Source organism: Myotis myotis, unplaced genomic scaffold, assembly GCF_014108235.1.
Source record: "Myotis myotis isolate mMyoMyo1 unplaced genomic scaffold, mMyoMyo1.p scaffold_m19_p_7, whole genome shotgun sequence".
Classification (NCBI taxonomy): Eukaryota; Metazoa; Chordata; class Mammalia; order Chiroptera; family Vespertilionidae; genus Myotis; species Myotis myotis.
Genome location: NW_023416379.1, coordinates 54,185,747 through 54,203,282, shown reverse-complemented (window position 1 = coordinate 54,203,282; position 17,536 = coordinate 54,185,747). Strand labels below are relative to the sequence as shown.

Below are 17,536 nucleotides of genomic sequence, written 5' to 3'. Positions count from 1 at the left end.
CAAAGGACAAAACAGATAAACCTTCTGATCCGTTGAAAGAATAAACGAGAGGAATATAAGAAAAAGTTGTAGGTTGAGTTTGTAGAACTTGAATTGAAAGCTAGAAGATATGCCAGGTCATTTAGTTCAGGCCTCTCATTTCACAAAGTATGGAACCATGGCCCAGAGAGGGTAAGTGATGGGCCTGGTCCCAGAAGTTCAGGTATCCAGCCTCACCCTGTGCTCTTGTCAGTATTCTATACTTTTCTTTGTTGTTATAACAACTCCTTTAACTCACACTTACACAGATGTATTCTATAAGGAACCCAATGAAAGGGCAGAAATTACTAAAGATAGAGTAAGGCAAAAAATCAAACACTTCAAACAAGTAGCAAAAAGAAAATCATTTTCCAAAGAAAAAAGAGAAAGTGTAAGTATTATGATAAATACAGTTGGCCCTCCACACCCACAGGTATCACAACTGTAAATAGGAAATTTTGGACAAAAAGGTTATGTTGTTGTTACATGTGTACTGTGTAGTCAGGACTGCTCTATGATGGTTGCAACTGTACTAAACATGTATAGACTTTTTTTTCCTTGCCATTATTCCCTAAACAATACAGTGTAACAACTACTTACATAGTACTAGAATTGTTAAGTACTCTAGAGATTATTTAAATTATAAGGGAGAATGTGCGTAGTTTATATGCAAATACTATACTTGAGTATCTATGGATTTTGGTATCTGTGGGGCATCCTGGAACCAACCCCCCATGGATACAAAGGGATGACTGTACACAAAAAAATCTAGACCTAATAATAACCACAAAAAGATACCAGATTCAGGGCAGTTACAGAGTCTTCATGTCATGGAACTTCCATTCTGGGTGGACACAATTCTTATAACCATTGCTCATGGGTTTCTTTTGTAATCTGTCCAGCAATAGTTAGCTGGCACAATAATGTTTTCTACTATTTATTTTTTGTATCTAGAAAAAGAAATGTACTTCTTAGATATATAAGTTCTTTTCATTTCTCACCCTCAACTGTATGGAATTGATAAAAGGACATTTCAAAAAGTAATAAAAAGTAGATGAATTTTCTGAAGGACAGTAGATGGATGGCTGTTTAAAATCATTTGGAACAAATGATAGTAGTTAACAAAAATTTTTTAAAAATATCATTACTGTCACTATGCTTACAAGAGGTTTGTGATGTAATATAAAACTAGCCCAAGAGACTAGAGCCTTTTGCCAGCATTGCTTGAGTATGGCCATGTTTGCTTGTGTGGCTTTTTTATTTTTCTGTCTTTTCCTTCCTATTAGCTTTGTCTCAGAAATAAGTGTGTTTGGCAATCCTAGATCTTACTAACAGAGACTGCTTTGTTCCACAGAAGTCAGTCATGGAGACAGAAGAAAAAAATTTAAGTGAAATGGCCTGTTTTACCACAATCATGAGGACTGATTGTTAAGATGGTCTTTACAGAGTGAGGACACCACTGAGCTCACACAGCCACCTTTTAGCATACATTCCCTCCCAGTATGCAATTGTAAAGTATTTATAGTTGATTATAAGAAATCTCAATTTTATAGTTGGTAGAATAATGTGGAATCCTATGACGTTTTCTTAACAAATTGTAAGTAGTTTTCAGTCACTTTTCTGATGATTTTTAACCTTCCCAGGCAATATAACTCGCACTAAACAGAAACCCAAAAAGTATATTTTAGTGATGAGAACAAGAGATTTAGAAACTAGCCTTTGGTAATAGTTTTGAGGATAACATAATTGTTTTAGCATTAACTCTAGAACAAATAACATGAAGTCATATACACATGCTAATTCTAATGCTGACCTTCACATAAGATACAAACCTGGTTGCATACAGAGATGTCCCATCACTACGCATCACAGTACAAACTGAGGAGGGGTCACCATTCCCAGAAAGATCCACTACAGCCGTTCCTTTTCTAGAAATGCAAAAAGGTAACTTGAAGCAACATAATAAAAATTAAGACCTTTAAAAGTATAATATCTATAACATTATCTCTGGCAAACCAGAAGCTGTTTTTATTGCTTAAGTAGCAGTAAGTGGTATAACCAACAACAAAGAAAAATAAGATGGAATCTGACCATGAATCTATTAAGAGCGGGTATAATCCTATATAATTAAAGCCTAATATGCTACTGTCTGGTCGTCCGGTCAACCATTCAACCAATCATAGCGTAATATGCTAATGATATGCTAAGGTCCCTCAACCACTTGCTATGACATGCACCGACCACCAGGGGGCAGACAGTTGACTGGTAGACCAATTGCTATGACATGCAGTGACCACCAGGGGGCAGATGCTCCAACTGGTAGGTTAGCTTGCTGCTGGGGTCTGGCCAATTGGGACAGAGCAAGATGGGCCAGGCACGCCCTGGAGCCCTCCTGCGGTCCCTCCCCAGCTGGCCAAACTCCCACGTCCCTCCTTGGCCCCAATCATGCAACAGTGGGGTCCCTCAGCCTGGCCCGTACCTTCTCGCAATCCAGGCTGAGGGACGCCCCCCCCACACACACACCCGAGTGCACGAATTTCGTGCACTGGGACTCTAGTGCAATTAATATTTGGTTATCTTGTAACTCTGGGTAAGGTACTTAGATAATGTCATAAACATACCTAAAAAAAATGCAATTACAACCGTAGTTTAACTATAAAACATCATATTTTTTCTCTAATTCCAGTTATTTTAATATTAAATATTGGACTAGCTTTGAGATGCCATAAAGTACCCTTGAATAATAAAACCATGGGATTTTGTTATTGTCTTTCCTGCCTGAGCAAAAATTAGAATTTGTATACAGTAGTCTAAAAATTTTCCTTAACGACATTGCTAAGGATGTTATTAAACACAGTTTCCATGTCTTCCTTATAAAGATGGTAAAAGAAATTGCTCTTTGGTTCTATGAAAAGCAGCCCCTCTAAGCAACTGGTTTGCTTTTACATTACAGATATCTGAGCTGCTATGACTGGTACTATTTTTCTGTTTGGTTGACAGGAAGCTCAAAGCTAAATTAGAAATCTACCTTAAGCCAGGAAACAGAATCCCAGTGTGTGTTACATGACGTACTAATATCACCCTAACTTCATATTATTTTCTGCCCCCACTTCCTGATTTTCTCCTTCACTCTTTCAAAAGCTTGTTGTATTACACCTATTATCATGAGCTGCTTTAAATCTTTTTTTTGACGAGGATAGGATTACTTTTTTTTTAAAAGGCAGGGTTAAGTAAGAAGTTGTTAATTCTATTGCTTTTTTACAGTTATACCATTATCAGCCGTTGTGACCTTAGGCAGGTCATGCGTACCTTCTGTTCTTGTTTGCTCATGTGCAAACAGCAGATAACATCCTTTCTCCCAACCTTACCAGACTTTTGTTATGGCAGCAAAAGACAGCATGTGTAAAAGTACTTCGAATAGCAAAAGCACTATTAAAAAAAATGCCAGAAAGGGCTGCAAAGCACATTCTGTTGTGCTTACTGAGTGAATATATCAACACCAATTTCAAAAAAGAAGAAAAACCTTTACTAAAGAATAGTAGCCTGATCATACATTGTTTTCTGCAGGAGTCCTTTACTGTCCAGCAACTTTAAGACTTCTTGAGATTTTTCACGATAAAATGATTCTCCTGAGTATTCATCAAAATGTACTCCTAGACGCTAAAAGGGTTCAGAAACAAAAGAAAAAGAGTTACTTAAATGTCCTTTACCTTACCCTAAGACAAAATAGGATGCCCTACAGCAGTGGTTCTCAACCTTCCTAATGCCGCAACCCTTTAATACAGTTCCTCATGTTGTGGCGACCCCCAACCATAAAATTATTTTCGTTGCTATCTCATAACTGTAATTTTGCTACTGTTATGAATCGTAATGTAAATATCCGATATGCAGGATGTATTTTCATTGTTACAAATTGAACATAATTAAAGCATAGTGATTAATCACAAAAACAATATGTAATTATATGTGTTTTCCAATGGTCTTAGGAGACCCCTGTGAAAGGGTCATTTGACCCCCCACCCCAAAGGGGTCGTGACCCACAGGTTGAGAACCTCTGCCCTACAGTCTGGCACACAGACCAAGTTACTCCTCTGCTCTAATCTTCTAAAGGCTCCTCCACCAGTCAAGTCCTCCCAACAGTATCATACTGTCCAATATGGTAGTTTTAGGCACAGGAGGCTATTGAAATTCCCATGAAATACAATTAAACATTTAGTTTCTCAATGACATTACTCACACTGTAGCCACACAAGGTTAGTGGCTGCCATAATGGACAGCAAAGATATAGGACATTTCCATCACCTCACGAAGCCAGATTGGACAGCCCTGGAAAATATCCCACATCACGTCCCACCCTACAACCTCTTCAATCTCCTCTCCTATAGTCCGCATCTTGCTTACCTACTCCAGCCACACGGGCTTCTTTACAGAAACTCTCTTTAGTCCACGCATGCCTGACCTCTTCTTCCCTGCTTAATTTTTCTCCACAGCATCATTACCATCTAACAGACTACATGCTCTTATTTAATTCACACTGCCTTTGTTTAATGCACTGTCTCCATGCTAGAATGTAAAGTCCATGAGAAAACGTATCTTTTTTATTCACTGTTGTATTTTTCCCATGCCCTAAAATGTTAATTAAATGAACAAATTTATACCCATCATGAAGAAAAAATTGTAAAAAAAAAAAAAAAGTGAAGGAATGATAGGGAAAAGAAAAGCCTCCCCGAAATGAAGTATCAGAATGTCAGTCTGTTAAGCTCATAGGCTGTAGGATTATTTCATAGCTCTAACTTTCAGCCCAAAGAACAATATTTGAGTCCTAAATTCCAACTCAATGACAAATCTGCTCTTAAAACATGAGCATAAGAAGAAACATGGCTGCCTGGTGGTACCAGTCAAGAGCTGCACCGTATCTCAAGAAAGCAGGAGAGAGCTCAGGTACCTTGTAAATCCGAATGTACTCTTCTACGCTCAAGTCCCGAAATTTTTGCCATAGTGCAAGTGCTTGCATGTCTCCTAGTTCCAATCGCTGGAAGAAATCATGTGCTGATTTGGCTACACTTTTGTCTTCTGCTGCTTCTTTATTAACTTGTACGTAAACCTAAAAGCACAACAGTAATACATATTACTAGTCACAGTTATCTTCAATAAGGAAAAGAAGGAAAAACAACCCTAAAAATTCTCATTTAAAGGTTATCCAACTACCCTCATCACAGAGTGTAACCTTTTCTTTTATTTTTTGCCATGAGCCTTTAGTGAACCCTATGGACCCCTTCTTCTCTAAATGCATAAAGTAAAATACATACATTTACAAAGGAAATAATTACATTGAAATACAGTTATCCAAATATTTTTTATTTAAGATATAGTAATGAAGGAAAATGCTAATTTTCTGATAGAGGTTAGTGAAAATGTGTAAATTTTTCTTCCCATCCAAGTTCACAGACCCTTACATTAAGAAAGCCTGGCTTAGACTAGAATAGCATGTCTTGTTTTTTTATTTTTAAAAGTCAAATTGTTATTGCTGCAACTTGGCTCAATCTGGCAAAGAAAAGGCCAAAGAATGATTTAGCAGGTTTTTTTTTAATGAAATATTTTTTAATTGTTCTCTAAATGCACAAAAGACCAGTAAAATAGGTGATCCAGGACAGTTAGCTTAGCTTAATTATACTCCAACGTGGGCTCCTGAAAATGCGTAGAGCCCTCACCGCTGGAGTGCTTTTGCACCATCTGCCTTGGCTGGTTCAGCTCTGTACCACCCAATGACAGGTGTGGAGTTGGAGAGCGTATAAAGGACTCTGGCAGTTCTAGGATTCTGTGTCCACAACACAGTTAATTATTTTCCAGTTTCCAAAATGCAAGGTTAAAAATTGACATTATAGCTCAAGTAGTTTTGAAGTTATGCATATGGACTATAAAGATTTTATTTACAAGTTGTAACTCACTTCCAGAGAGAAACAGGAATAAGTTACCTACCCCCATAATTTTCCCCCAGAAAACTATTAAAGTAGCATGAAAGTAATAAAATTTGACAAACTACCAAAAAAAAAAAAAAAAAATCAGGCCTCTAAACTCTGACAGTAATATCATCAAAATATCATGGCAGGAGTATTTACAGAGAAAATGCATTGATTGCTGGAGAATATGTTGGGAGAACCAGAATATGGCTTATACCCATGAGATATTACCACAAGGGACAGGGCATTAAACATCTGTCTCAAGGTACAAATATCTCATCTTTCATAGATGGCTTGTGTTAATTATTGGAATGGCAGAATTGAATGAATACATACCTAACTAAAAGCAAAAACTACCCTAATATATTTTTCCTCTTTAAAGTATATTGTGTAGAAAAGAGTTAAAATAGCAAGTCTGAGACTGAAATCCTTAAAACACTCTGTTTGCAAGGTTAGCCCCTGACTGGCATCTAGGAACTTGGATTTTGGGAATGTTCTCACCAACCTCACTGATAAAAGTGTCCCACTGTGCCTAAACTGTTCGTGCAAACACTACGGTTTATGCTAAACAGCTGCTTTCCTCTGGGAGTTTGAAATTTTAGTACATGCTATGTAGAGGGTACCTACATGATCTTCCAAAAGAACTCCTGGACGCAGAGTATCTAATGGTTTCCCTGGTAGACATTATTTCACACATGCATTGTCACAACTGGCTGCTGAAGGAATTAAGTGCATCCTGTGTGACCCTACTAGGAAAGGACCCTGGGAAGCTTGGGCCTGGTTTCCTCCAGACTTCTCCCCAGTGCCTTTTCCCTTCACAGATTTTGCTTTGCATGCTTTTGCAGTAATAAATAATAGCTATTAGTACAATTATATGCTGAGTCCTGTGAGTCCTCCTAGTGAATCACCAAACCTGGGAGACCTGACGCAAATATCATAAAAATTAATTTCCATATGGTCCTATGAGTAAGTCCAAATAAGTGAGAAAACAGAAAAACATGATTTTGGTAAAGTATAGGCAACTGAGAGAGTCAATGTAAGAGGGTAAGTTGCAAACTTCTTGAGTCTTGAATGACCTATCTACAATGACAACTGCTTAATACAGGCATACCTCAAGACTGCCTACAACTATGAAGACAATAAAGCAAAGTGCAATACAATGAATGAGGTATGCCTCTACTCCAGCCTATAGGAGTAGACATATACCTATATAGTTTATGATTAAAAACCAATCTCTCTCTCTCTCTCAAACATATACACACAATTTATAAGCAAACATACACAAAATACCCTTATTTTCAGAAGAGGAAATATTTTAGTCTTTTTAAATCTAGGACTCTAAACTCAAATAGCCAAACATTTAAAAATCTAATAAGCATTCAAACTACTAGTAAGAATATTCTTTGAAAAACTTAACCAAAATCTTTTTCCTTTCTTAAATTTTAAAATAGAAATAAGTAAAACAAAACATAAAAACCCTTTCTGCCCGACCAGCGTGGCTCACTGGTTGAGTGTCAATCTGTGAACCAGGAGGTCACAGTTCGATTCCTCGTCAGGACACGTGCCAGGGTTTTGGGCTCAATCCTCAGTGGGGGCATGCAGGAGGTGGCCAATCAATGATTCTTTCTCATCATTGGTGTTTCTATTTCTTCCTCTCCCTTCCTCAAAACAAAAACAACACAAACAAACAACCAAAAAACCCCACCCTTTCTAATACTTTAAGAATCTTGGCATTTCAGCAATTTGTAGTTATAAACCAAATATTACTGAAAATCAACTGACACTGTCAAACAGAACAATAAAAACCCGCAATTGGCACCTAACAATTAGCTTATAAAGGCACAATGCTATATAATAAAGAGCTAATATGCTAATTAGGCCAAACAGCAGAACGACTGTCCGGACGAAGCCCCTTGCACAAGTTTCATGCATCAGGCCTCTAGTAGAAACTATAATTATTAACATTCATCACTGTTTTAGAAAAGAAATGCCTTTTCTTTCACAAATAAATTTAATACTGTGTACTTCTGAAAGTGTAGGTTTTAATTTACAACTACTACAAAGTTTTTACTCTTAGAAAGTATGCATTTGAAAACAGCTTTCTTTTGAGCCTAGATCTAGACACAAAGGAAATAAAAAGGCAAATTATTTGGATGTCTAGAATCAATTTAGTCTTGAATTATCTTCTTTACTTAAGTTTGAGGAATTGTTCTGGGACTCAACACCAGAAAAAAATATGCTCTCTTAAGGAGTAGATACTTTTCCTCCACATTTTAAAGAATGAGAGCATCATGAGATCACTCATCAAATTAGCACTCATCAAGTTGGTTTTGATCTTGCCCTGTATTTTCAATTACTACTATTTTTTACTTTTATTTTTGCTACTGATACAGGGAAACTCAGGGTCAAATCTCTTATATACTACTAGAGGCCCGGCACACAAAATTCATGCATGGGTAGGGTCCCTAGGCCTGGCCTGCGATCAGGGCCGTTCTTCCCTGGCTGCCGCTGTCAGTTGTCTTCTGTGTGTGCGGCACCCAGCAGTGTGATCAGGGCCCCACTCACACTGCCTTGGCCTGGCGCTGCCCGCTGCCACCCAGCCTGGTTCCCTGTTCCCCATTGGGTGATCGGAGCCTGCTGGCTGGGGGGAGGGGCTGAGAGGTTGGCCAGCAGGCCCCCATTGGGTGATCGGGGCCTGTGGGCTGGGGGCAGCTCCTGCATTGAGCATCTGCCCCCTGGTGGTCAGTGCACATCACAGTGACTGTTCGTTCCCCTATCTCAGCCGTGGGCAAACTACAGCCCGTGGGCCAGATCCGGCCCGTCTGAAATGAATAAAACTAAAAAAAAAAAAAAAAAAAAAAGACCGTACCCTTTTATGTAATGATGTTTACTTTGAATTTATATTAGTTCACACAAACACTCCATCCATGCTTTTGATGCGGCCCTCCGGTCCAGTTTAAGAACCCATTGTGGCCCTCGAGTCAAAAAGTTTGCCCACCCCTGCCCTATCCAGTCGATTTGCATATTATGCTTTTATATATATATAGATTTCCTAATTATATGTTATCCTCTGACTTTCTGTGTCTTTTTTAAGTGCCCATTACTGTCATTACCTCAAATCCATTTCGAATGGAGCAAGGTAAAAATAAAATATTATGGGGATCATTTTGAACTTACAAAAAATTTTATAAAATAAAAGGCATCCAAATTGGAAAGGAGGAAGTAAAACTATCATTATTTGCAGATAACATGATATTGTACATAAAAAACACTAAAGACTCCATCAAAAAACTACTAGATTCAATAAATGAATCAGCAATGTAGCAGAATACAAAATTATGGCATTGATGGCATTTTTATGCACCAATAATGAACTCTCAGGAAGAGAAAAACGAAAAAACAAAACAAAACAACCCCACAATCCCATTTGCAATTGCAGTGCAGTGCTGGTGGCATAGTGGTGAGCACAGCTGTCTTCCATTTACTACTGCAACACAAAAATTAAGATACTTAGGAATAAACTTAACCAAGGAGGTAAAAGACTTGCATTCAGAAAACTACGGAATGTTGGAAAAAAGAGATAAAGATATAAACAAATGGAAGAATATACCATGTTCATGGATTGGTAGAATCAACATCATTAAAATGTCCATACTACCCAAAGCAATCTACAGATTCAATGCAATCCCTATTAAAATACCAATGGCATATTTCACAGATCTAAAACCACTGCTACAATAATTTATATGGAAACAAAAAAGACCCTGAATAGCAGTAGTAATCTTGAGAAAGAAGAACAAAGTTGGAGAAATTAGAATACCAGATATCAAGTTATACAACAAAGCCACTCAAAACAGCCTGGTACTGGCACAAGAACAGGCATAAAGATCAATGGGACAGAACAGAGAACCCAGAAATTGACCCAAGCCATTATGCTCAATTAATATTTGAAAAGGAGGCAAGAGCATACAAGACAGTCTTGTCAATAAATGGTGCTGGGGAAAATGTACAGGTACTTGCAAAATAATGAAACTAGACCACTAACTTATACCATACACAAGAATAAACTCAAAATGTAAGTTGTGAAACCATAAAAATCTTAGAAGCCATAGGCAGCAAAATCTCAGACATCTCTTGCAGCAATGTTTACTGATACATCTCCTAGGGTAAAGAAAACGAAGGCTAAAATAAACAAATTGAACTACAGCAAAAGAAACCATCAACAAAATGAAAAGGGAGCCCACTGCATGAGAGAACATACTTGCTAATGATACATCTGATAAGGGGTTAATTTCCAAAATATATAAGGAACTCATACAACTTAAAGGAAGATAAACAATTGAATTAAAAAATGTGCAAAGGACCTAAATAGACACTTCTTCAAAGTGGACACAGAAAAGGCCAAGAGACATGAGAAAATGCTCAAAGTCACTAATCATCAGAGAGATGTAAATTAAAACGACAATGAGGTATCACCTCATATCTGTCAGCATGGCTATCATCAACAAATCAACAAAGGACAAGTGTTGGTGAGGATATGGAAAAAAAGGGAACTCTAGTACACTGCTGGTGGGAATCAGACTGGTGGAGCCACTGTGGAAAACAGTATGGAATTTCCTCAAAAAATTAAAAATGGAACTCCCATTTGACCTAGTGATCCACTTCTAGAAATATATCCTAAGAAACCTGAAAACCAATCAGAACATGCATCCCTATGTTCACAGCAGCTCAATTAACAATAGCTAAGATTTGGTAACAGCCCAAGTGCCCATTAGCAGGTGAATAGATAAAAAGAATCTGTGGTACATTTACACAATGGAATATAATGCAGCTGTAAAAAAGAAAGAACTCTTATCATTTGCAACAGCATGGATGAACCTCAGGAGTATTATGCTAAATGAAGTAAGCCAGTCAGAAAAAAGATTAAGTATCACATGATCTCACTTGTGGACTCTAATGAACAAAAGAAACTGATGAACAAAATAATTTTTTTAAATAAAAAACTAATATTATCTGTTTTAATATATTTTGTTACCGTTATAAATGCCAGAGCTAGGGTACAGAGCTAATGTGTACTTATTGACATAATTTTTAACTCTTGTGAGAGGCTGCTAGTATTTCAGAGGAATATCTATAGTTATCAAAATCCATATTAATAAGAAGCATGCAATGAGTCGAATTTTAAAATCTTCTGTAGCAAAATAAAGAAAAAGAAAGAAAGAAAAGTTTATATATATATTCCTAAAGGTACAGCGTTAGATGTAATCAAGGTCTATTCAAGTAGTTTAAATCTAGGAGGAACCCTGAGAAATTTCTTCTAAATATCAGCATTAAAACAAAAATAAATGATGACACCTATATATCCATGATTTAGATTTAACACTTGTTAACTTTTTACCATAAGAAATTACTTTTCAACATAAACGGAAAGTCTTTTTGTAAGTGTTCCAAAATTTATCACAAATGTTTTCCTTGAATTAACAGTACAAATTCTAAACAGCAAATGCATTAACTTGTTAACTCATCAGCCAATTCACTGGGGAGAAACTATTATGAAACCATTTCCCTATTTTGTTACAACAAATTAGAACAACAAATTAGAAAAAAGAAAAAGTTTCAAATGTTGGCTTACAAAGGCCTAATTTTATGTACAAAACAACCAGATGTCATTGGCAAAGAATGACTACACATACATAGAAAAACTAATAATGAGCACAAAAATGGAAATGCAGTAGAGAAATGACTAAAAGTGTTAAACATTTTCATCACAGAAAAGAAATGCTAAAAGTATTCTATAATATCATTTCCAACCTGGCTGAAACACTGAAAAGGAGATAGTGACCATGGTGCATTTTAAAGGGAGGTAGGACACAAAATATGCTACTAGATGACTTAAGCCAAATTCAAAACAAATACGCCAGAGGTTGAAACTGCCAAAACTAAGTTACTAATTGCATCCCTGCTACAGCAATTTGATGATGAAAGAAAAGAAAAATGCTATATAAACAACTACAACCAATGGAAATAAATGGCTCAAAAAGGTACTTTTATAGTGCCAGTGGGGGCAGGACAGTGTAGTACATAGTGCACTTGGGAGCCAAATTATCTGTGTTGGAATTCTGGGTCTGGTCCTTGGGTTCTTCATTAGTAAACTGCATAACAAAGTAAGTTAGAATCTGACAAATGGTAACTAGTATGTCCTACCACAGTTAGCCCTTTCCTGGAGCTACACAGGTTTTTTACTGCATAACTTAAATGAAAGATAGAGAAAGGGGCAAGACCAAATTCATTCAAACATTTCCTGCAAGGCATAACATTTGGGGCTGAGGATAAAAGATCAGGAAAACACAGTCCTTTCTCTCAAAGAGCTTACAACTACAATTTGACAAGGAAAAAACCAGAGGTTAGACCACAGGTCAGGTTTTTTTGTGTGTTTGCTTGTTTGTTTTTGGAACAGGATAAAGTCATTTTATAATATTTGCTTAAAGCTTTAAAAAAGGGGAAAAATCCACATTTATGCTAAAAGTTGTTGAAAGTAATCTACAGTGACAACTGTAATTTTAAAATAAAATCTAGGTCTGCAAGAATTAGCACAAAGCTAAAATAACCTGAAGGATGTCACTTTAGGCACTGCATTTTCTCTGTCCTGCAAAGGAAGGAGAAAGAGAGCAGGTGGGTGCTCTAATGGATTTCTATCTTCTACTACAAACAGCAAGGTGGGTGTATTTGACTTGTACTCTTTTGTCCATAAATAATGCTCCCCTATAAGGCAAAAGAACACTTAATGAAAGCAAAGCCATTGTTCCTTGAGTTTTTAGTTATTCATAGGAGTACTCTTGCCCATTTATTCCTTCTGTGTATCCATTAAATAGTCACCTCTAACACAGACCCATGATCTTCCTATGAGTCTCAAAAGACAGGAAGCTACATTAAACTACATAGAAAGAAACACATGTTTAGGTTTCTATGGAGTTTAAGAACAGACTTTACTAAAATATTTAAAACACTATGGCCAACAAAGATTTACTATTTTCAAGATTCAATAAAAATTTTTGTGTGGGGTGGCAGAAAGGTGAGAACAGTTACTCTCCCATGTGAAGCAATACTCAAAATTCTTTTTTTAAAAAGTAATTTTCTTCCAAGAAATGTTTGTTAATCCTTACGTGGGGATATTTTTTCATTGATTTTTAGAGAGAATGGACGGGAGGAGGAGAGGCAGAGAAACATCAATATGAGAATGACACATGATTGGTTGCCTCCTGACCTGGATTGGGCAGGGATTGAGCCTACAACTGAGGTATCTGCCCCTGACCAGAATTAAACCTGAGCCAAACTGGCTAGGGCTGTACTCAAGATTCTTAAAAATGTTCTCTGAATGATACAAGGTCTCCAAGGCTGGTATTTTCTGCATCCTGGGTTGTCTCTGTGGGCCTGGATCAAATGAAAGGTTCACTAAGCTTGTGGTAAAAAATACTTGCCATTATTCAAAGTTTAATAAAATAACACAGTAAAAATTCCAGGCATTAATGTGACATACTTTATTTATAGACAACCATAAAGAATTATTTTTAAAACTCTTGCCTATCAATAAGACTCTTAATGGGAGAGAAAAAAATCTTTTGGTTAATCCTATCTAAAAACAAGAAACATGGTAATTAGCGTACGACCCCTACCCTTCCCACTGGCTAATCAGGGCCATATGCAAATTAACTGCCAGCCAAGATGGCGGCCGGCAGCCAGGCAGCTGGAAGCAAACATGAAGCTTGCTTGCTCCAGGGACGGAGGACTCCAACGTTCCCGCCTGCCTTGCCGGCCTCTGAGCTTGCAGTTTGAAACATTGTAACAAATATAGAAGCTAAACAAAACCCCAGAAACCTGCTTTCAGCTGGCCGGGATCTCAGAGCTGGAGTTATACATTGTTTCGATTATAGGACCCAAACAAACCAGATACCTACTTTCAGCAGCAGAGGCCTCAGAGCTGGAGCCAGAGCTAAAGCTGGCCCAGAATAAAAAAGAAAAAGAAAAAAAGGAGCAGTTGGGAGCTTCAGTAACCCGCCAGCCTGAAAACAGCCCTCAGCCCCTCACCCAGACTGGCCAGGCACCCCAGTGGGGACCCCCACCCTGATCCAGGACACCCTTCAGGGCAAACCAGCCAGCCCCACCCATGCACCAGGCCTCTATCCTATATAGTAAAGGGGTAATATGCCTCCCAGCACCGGGATCAGCGGAGCCGAGAGGCCTCCCAGCAGCGGGATCAGCGTGACAGGGGGCAGCACCCAAACCCCCTGATCGCCCTGCGGCTCTGTGTGTGACAGGGGGCGGGGCCACAACCTCCCTATCTGCCCTGCTCTGTTCATGACAGGGGAAGGTGCCCCAACCCCCTGATCGCCCTGCGGCTCTGTATGTGACAGGGTGCGGCGCCCCAACCCCCTGATCGGCCCTGCTCTGTGTGTGACAGAGTGCGGTGCCCCAACCCCCCCCCCCCCCACAGGCCCTGCTCTGTGTGTGACAGGGTAGAGCCATAACCTCCCCATCGGCCCTGCCCTGAGTGTGAGAGTGGCGGCGCCCCAACCCCCTGATCGGTCCTGCTCTGTGAGTGATAGAGGGCGGCGCCCCACCCCCCCACCCCCTCCATGGGCCCTGCTCTGTGTGTGATGGGGTAGAGCATAGCCTCCCCATCGGCCCTGCCCTGAGTGTGACAGTGGCAGCGCCCCAACCCCCTGATCTGCCCTGCTCCGTGAGTGACGGTGTGGCGCTGCAACCCCCTGATTGACCCTGCTCTGTGCGTGACAGGGGGGAGCTCCCGAACCCCGATGGGCCCTGCTCTGTGCGTGACAGGGGGTGGCGCTGCAACCTCCCCATCAACCCTGCCTTGAGTGTGACAGGGGGCGGTGCCCCAATCCCCCATCGGCTCTACCTTGAGCGTGACTGAGGGTGGCATCGCAACCTCCCAATCCGCCCTGCTCTGAGTATGACAGGGGGCGGCGCCCCAACTCCCCAATTGGCCCTGCTCTGAGCCTGACCAGGGGCTGCACCTAGGGATTGGGCCTGCCCTCTGCCACCCGGGAGCAGGCCTAAGCCAGCAGGTCGTTATCTCCCGAGGGGTCCCAGACTGCGAGAGAGCACAGGCCAGGCTGAGGGTCCCCCCCTTTCCCCCGAGTGCACAAATTTTTGTGCACCGGGCCTCTAGTATTATATATAAAAATGTAGGAATTTCAAGTGCAGTATAGGCATGGACTCAGAAGGAAATTACAAATCTTTAAAGATTTTCAAGAATTAGAATGTGTTTTTGTGAAATTTAACTACAAAACCAGCTGCAAGAGAAAACCATTTAACAAAAAGAAAACCAGAGAAAGATAAATATCACATACTCTCACTCATTTGTGGATTATAATGAACAACATAAACTGATGAACAAAAACAGATCCAGAGACTAGAAGCATTGATCAGATGCTCAAACCTCAGAGGGGAGGGGAGGGGAGGAAGGGTGGGGGTAAGGGGGAGAGAGATCAACCAAAGGACTTGTATGCATGCATATAAGCCTAACCAAGGGACACAGACACCAGGGGGTGAGGGCATGAGCGGGGGAGGGGGGCATTGGGGGGATAAGGACACATATGTAATACCTTAATAAAAAAGAAAGAAAGAAAAGAAAACTAACAAAATGCTCTTGGTGGCTTTGGCTAGAGGAATAAAGCATATTTTGACACCCACTCTTCCTCACACACAGCACAGGCATAACATCTTTAGTCTGAGCCCATGGACTGTCACCAACATGGCTAATGGTGTATCTGTATTTCTTCATGTGAGGCCCAGAAATAGCAGAGATAACAACTGAGACAATGAAAGGAAACACATCCTTGGAGATTAATTGGACAGGAAGAGTTTTATTAATGAACTCCAGGATGGATTGATGACAGAGAAATGAAGGGACTAAATGAAGTAGAATAGAAGAGTTCACATTGGGCAAGAGCCAGGATAAAGAGCTGAAAGAAATGAAAAAAGGCCATATAAAGTTAGAGAGAAACACACCTCCCTTCTTCCATACCAGAAGAAGAGCAAAAAGAGTATAATCTCATGTTTTTTCAAGTCTAAATAAATTATAGTTACTACCATGAACAAAGCTTCAAAGGCTGTCCTGCAAAGGAAGGAGAAAGAGATGCTACTAGGATGCTACTGACACGTTATGTATACAACTAGAGGCCCGGTGCACGAAAGTGTTCTTTTGCCTTATAGGGGAGCATTGATTGGCTGGCATGGCTCAGTGGTTGAGCGTCGACCTATGAACTAGGAGGTCACAGTTGGATTCCCGGTCAGGGCACATGCCCGAGTTGTGAGCTCAATCCATCCCATGTGGGTTTTGCAGGAGGCAGCCGATCAATGATTCTTTCTCAGCATTGATGTTTCTATCTCTCTCTCTCTTTCCCTTCATCTCTGAAACCAATAAAAATATATTTAAAAAAAAAGAAAGCTGCAGTATATAACAACTAACAAAAATTCAGAAATTTCTCTCTGTATTATTAAATTTTTATCCTATGTGTTTATTCTAAGAAGATTTGATACCTGGAGAACTAGTGTCCCAAATCAACTAAAATAGTAATAAAAGAACTCTTGGATTTGAAAATTAAAATAACTCCCCAGTAAAATAAAAGCAACATTTTCAATTTTGTAGTTCCTTGTTTTAAGGAACATTTGTTAAAACCTCTGGGATTAAAAATGTGTTACCAAACTGTATAGCACTCTGGAAAAAAAAAAAAATTTGAAATATTTTCTAATATTGTTTATTGAAACTTACTTCAAAGAGATGCTGCAAAGGATTGGACTGGAGCTTTTCTTCATAGCCAAACAGTTGGAAGCCAGTCCCCAGAAGACCTACCACAATAATCCATAAGTGAAAACATTATAAAATGGAACAGTAGAGATCAGTCATGGCAGGGAACAGGTATAGTTCTACAAAAAGATCAAGCTCCCATAATTATGTATCTTGAAACACTGCAAAACACATGCTATCACCTGCTACCCAATAAACTAACACAAGTCAAATTCAATATATTGAATCACAAGTTCAATATATTGAGTTACTAAAATTAACTTTACAGAAACCAATAGACTATGAGCTCATCAAAGGCAGAGGTAAAAGTAATTTATCTTTGTACTAACAGTGCTCCACACTTCCCTAGCAAACATAATAAAAGTAGCATTTGTTGAGCAGCTAACTCTGGGGAAAACCAAAAATTGCCCCCGCTGGACACTGGGCACTCAAAATTTGTGAAAACAAACTGATGGCAAGTGATTTCAAAACTTTCTTTTTAAACTTGTAGCTGTTAAAATAAAACAAAGGTAGGAATTCTCTGGATATTATAATATCACTTCTTACACAAATAATTAATGAAAACAGTAAAAGATAAAACTCAAAACACCCCTGGTTACTTCTCTCATTCAAGGTGACCAAGCAACAAAATTCTTTTACTTGGTCAAATTTTTGCCATTTGACAATTTTTGGGGGGTAATCTTTGGTGGGAAGTTTAGCATTCAGTGACAGTGTTAGTTTGAACCCT

General features: G+C 39.1%; 1 protein-coding gene across 3 annotated transcripts in view; it reads right to left on the bottom strand.

The window, feature by feature from the left end:
• Positions 1-17,536, bottom strand: part of RARS2 (arginyl-tRNA synthetase 2, mitochondrial) — a 71,707-nt gene that overhangs the window by 19,521 nt on the left and 34,650 nt on the right. For all 3 annotated transcript variants that reach the window (XM_036316645.1, XM_036316647.1, XM_036316646.1), the window contains 4 exons: positions 16,774-16,850; positions 4,964-5,122; positions 3,572-3,678; positions 1,851-1,946 (listed from right to left, as the gene is read on the bottom strand). In XM_036316645.1, coding sequence (XP_036172538.1) covers positions 1,851-1,946; positions 3,572-3,678; positions 4,964-5,122; positions 16,774-16,850 — 439 coding nt within the window. The remainder of the gene's footprint in view (positions 1-1,850; positions 1,947-3,571; positions 3,679-4,963; positions 5,123-16,773; positions 16,851-17,536) is intronic.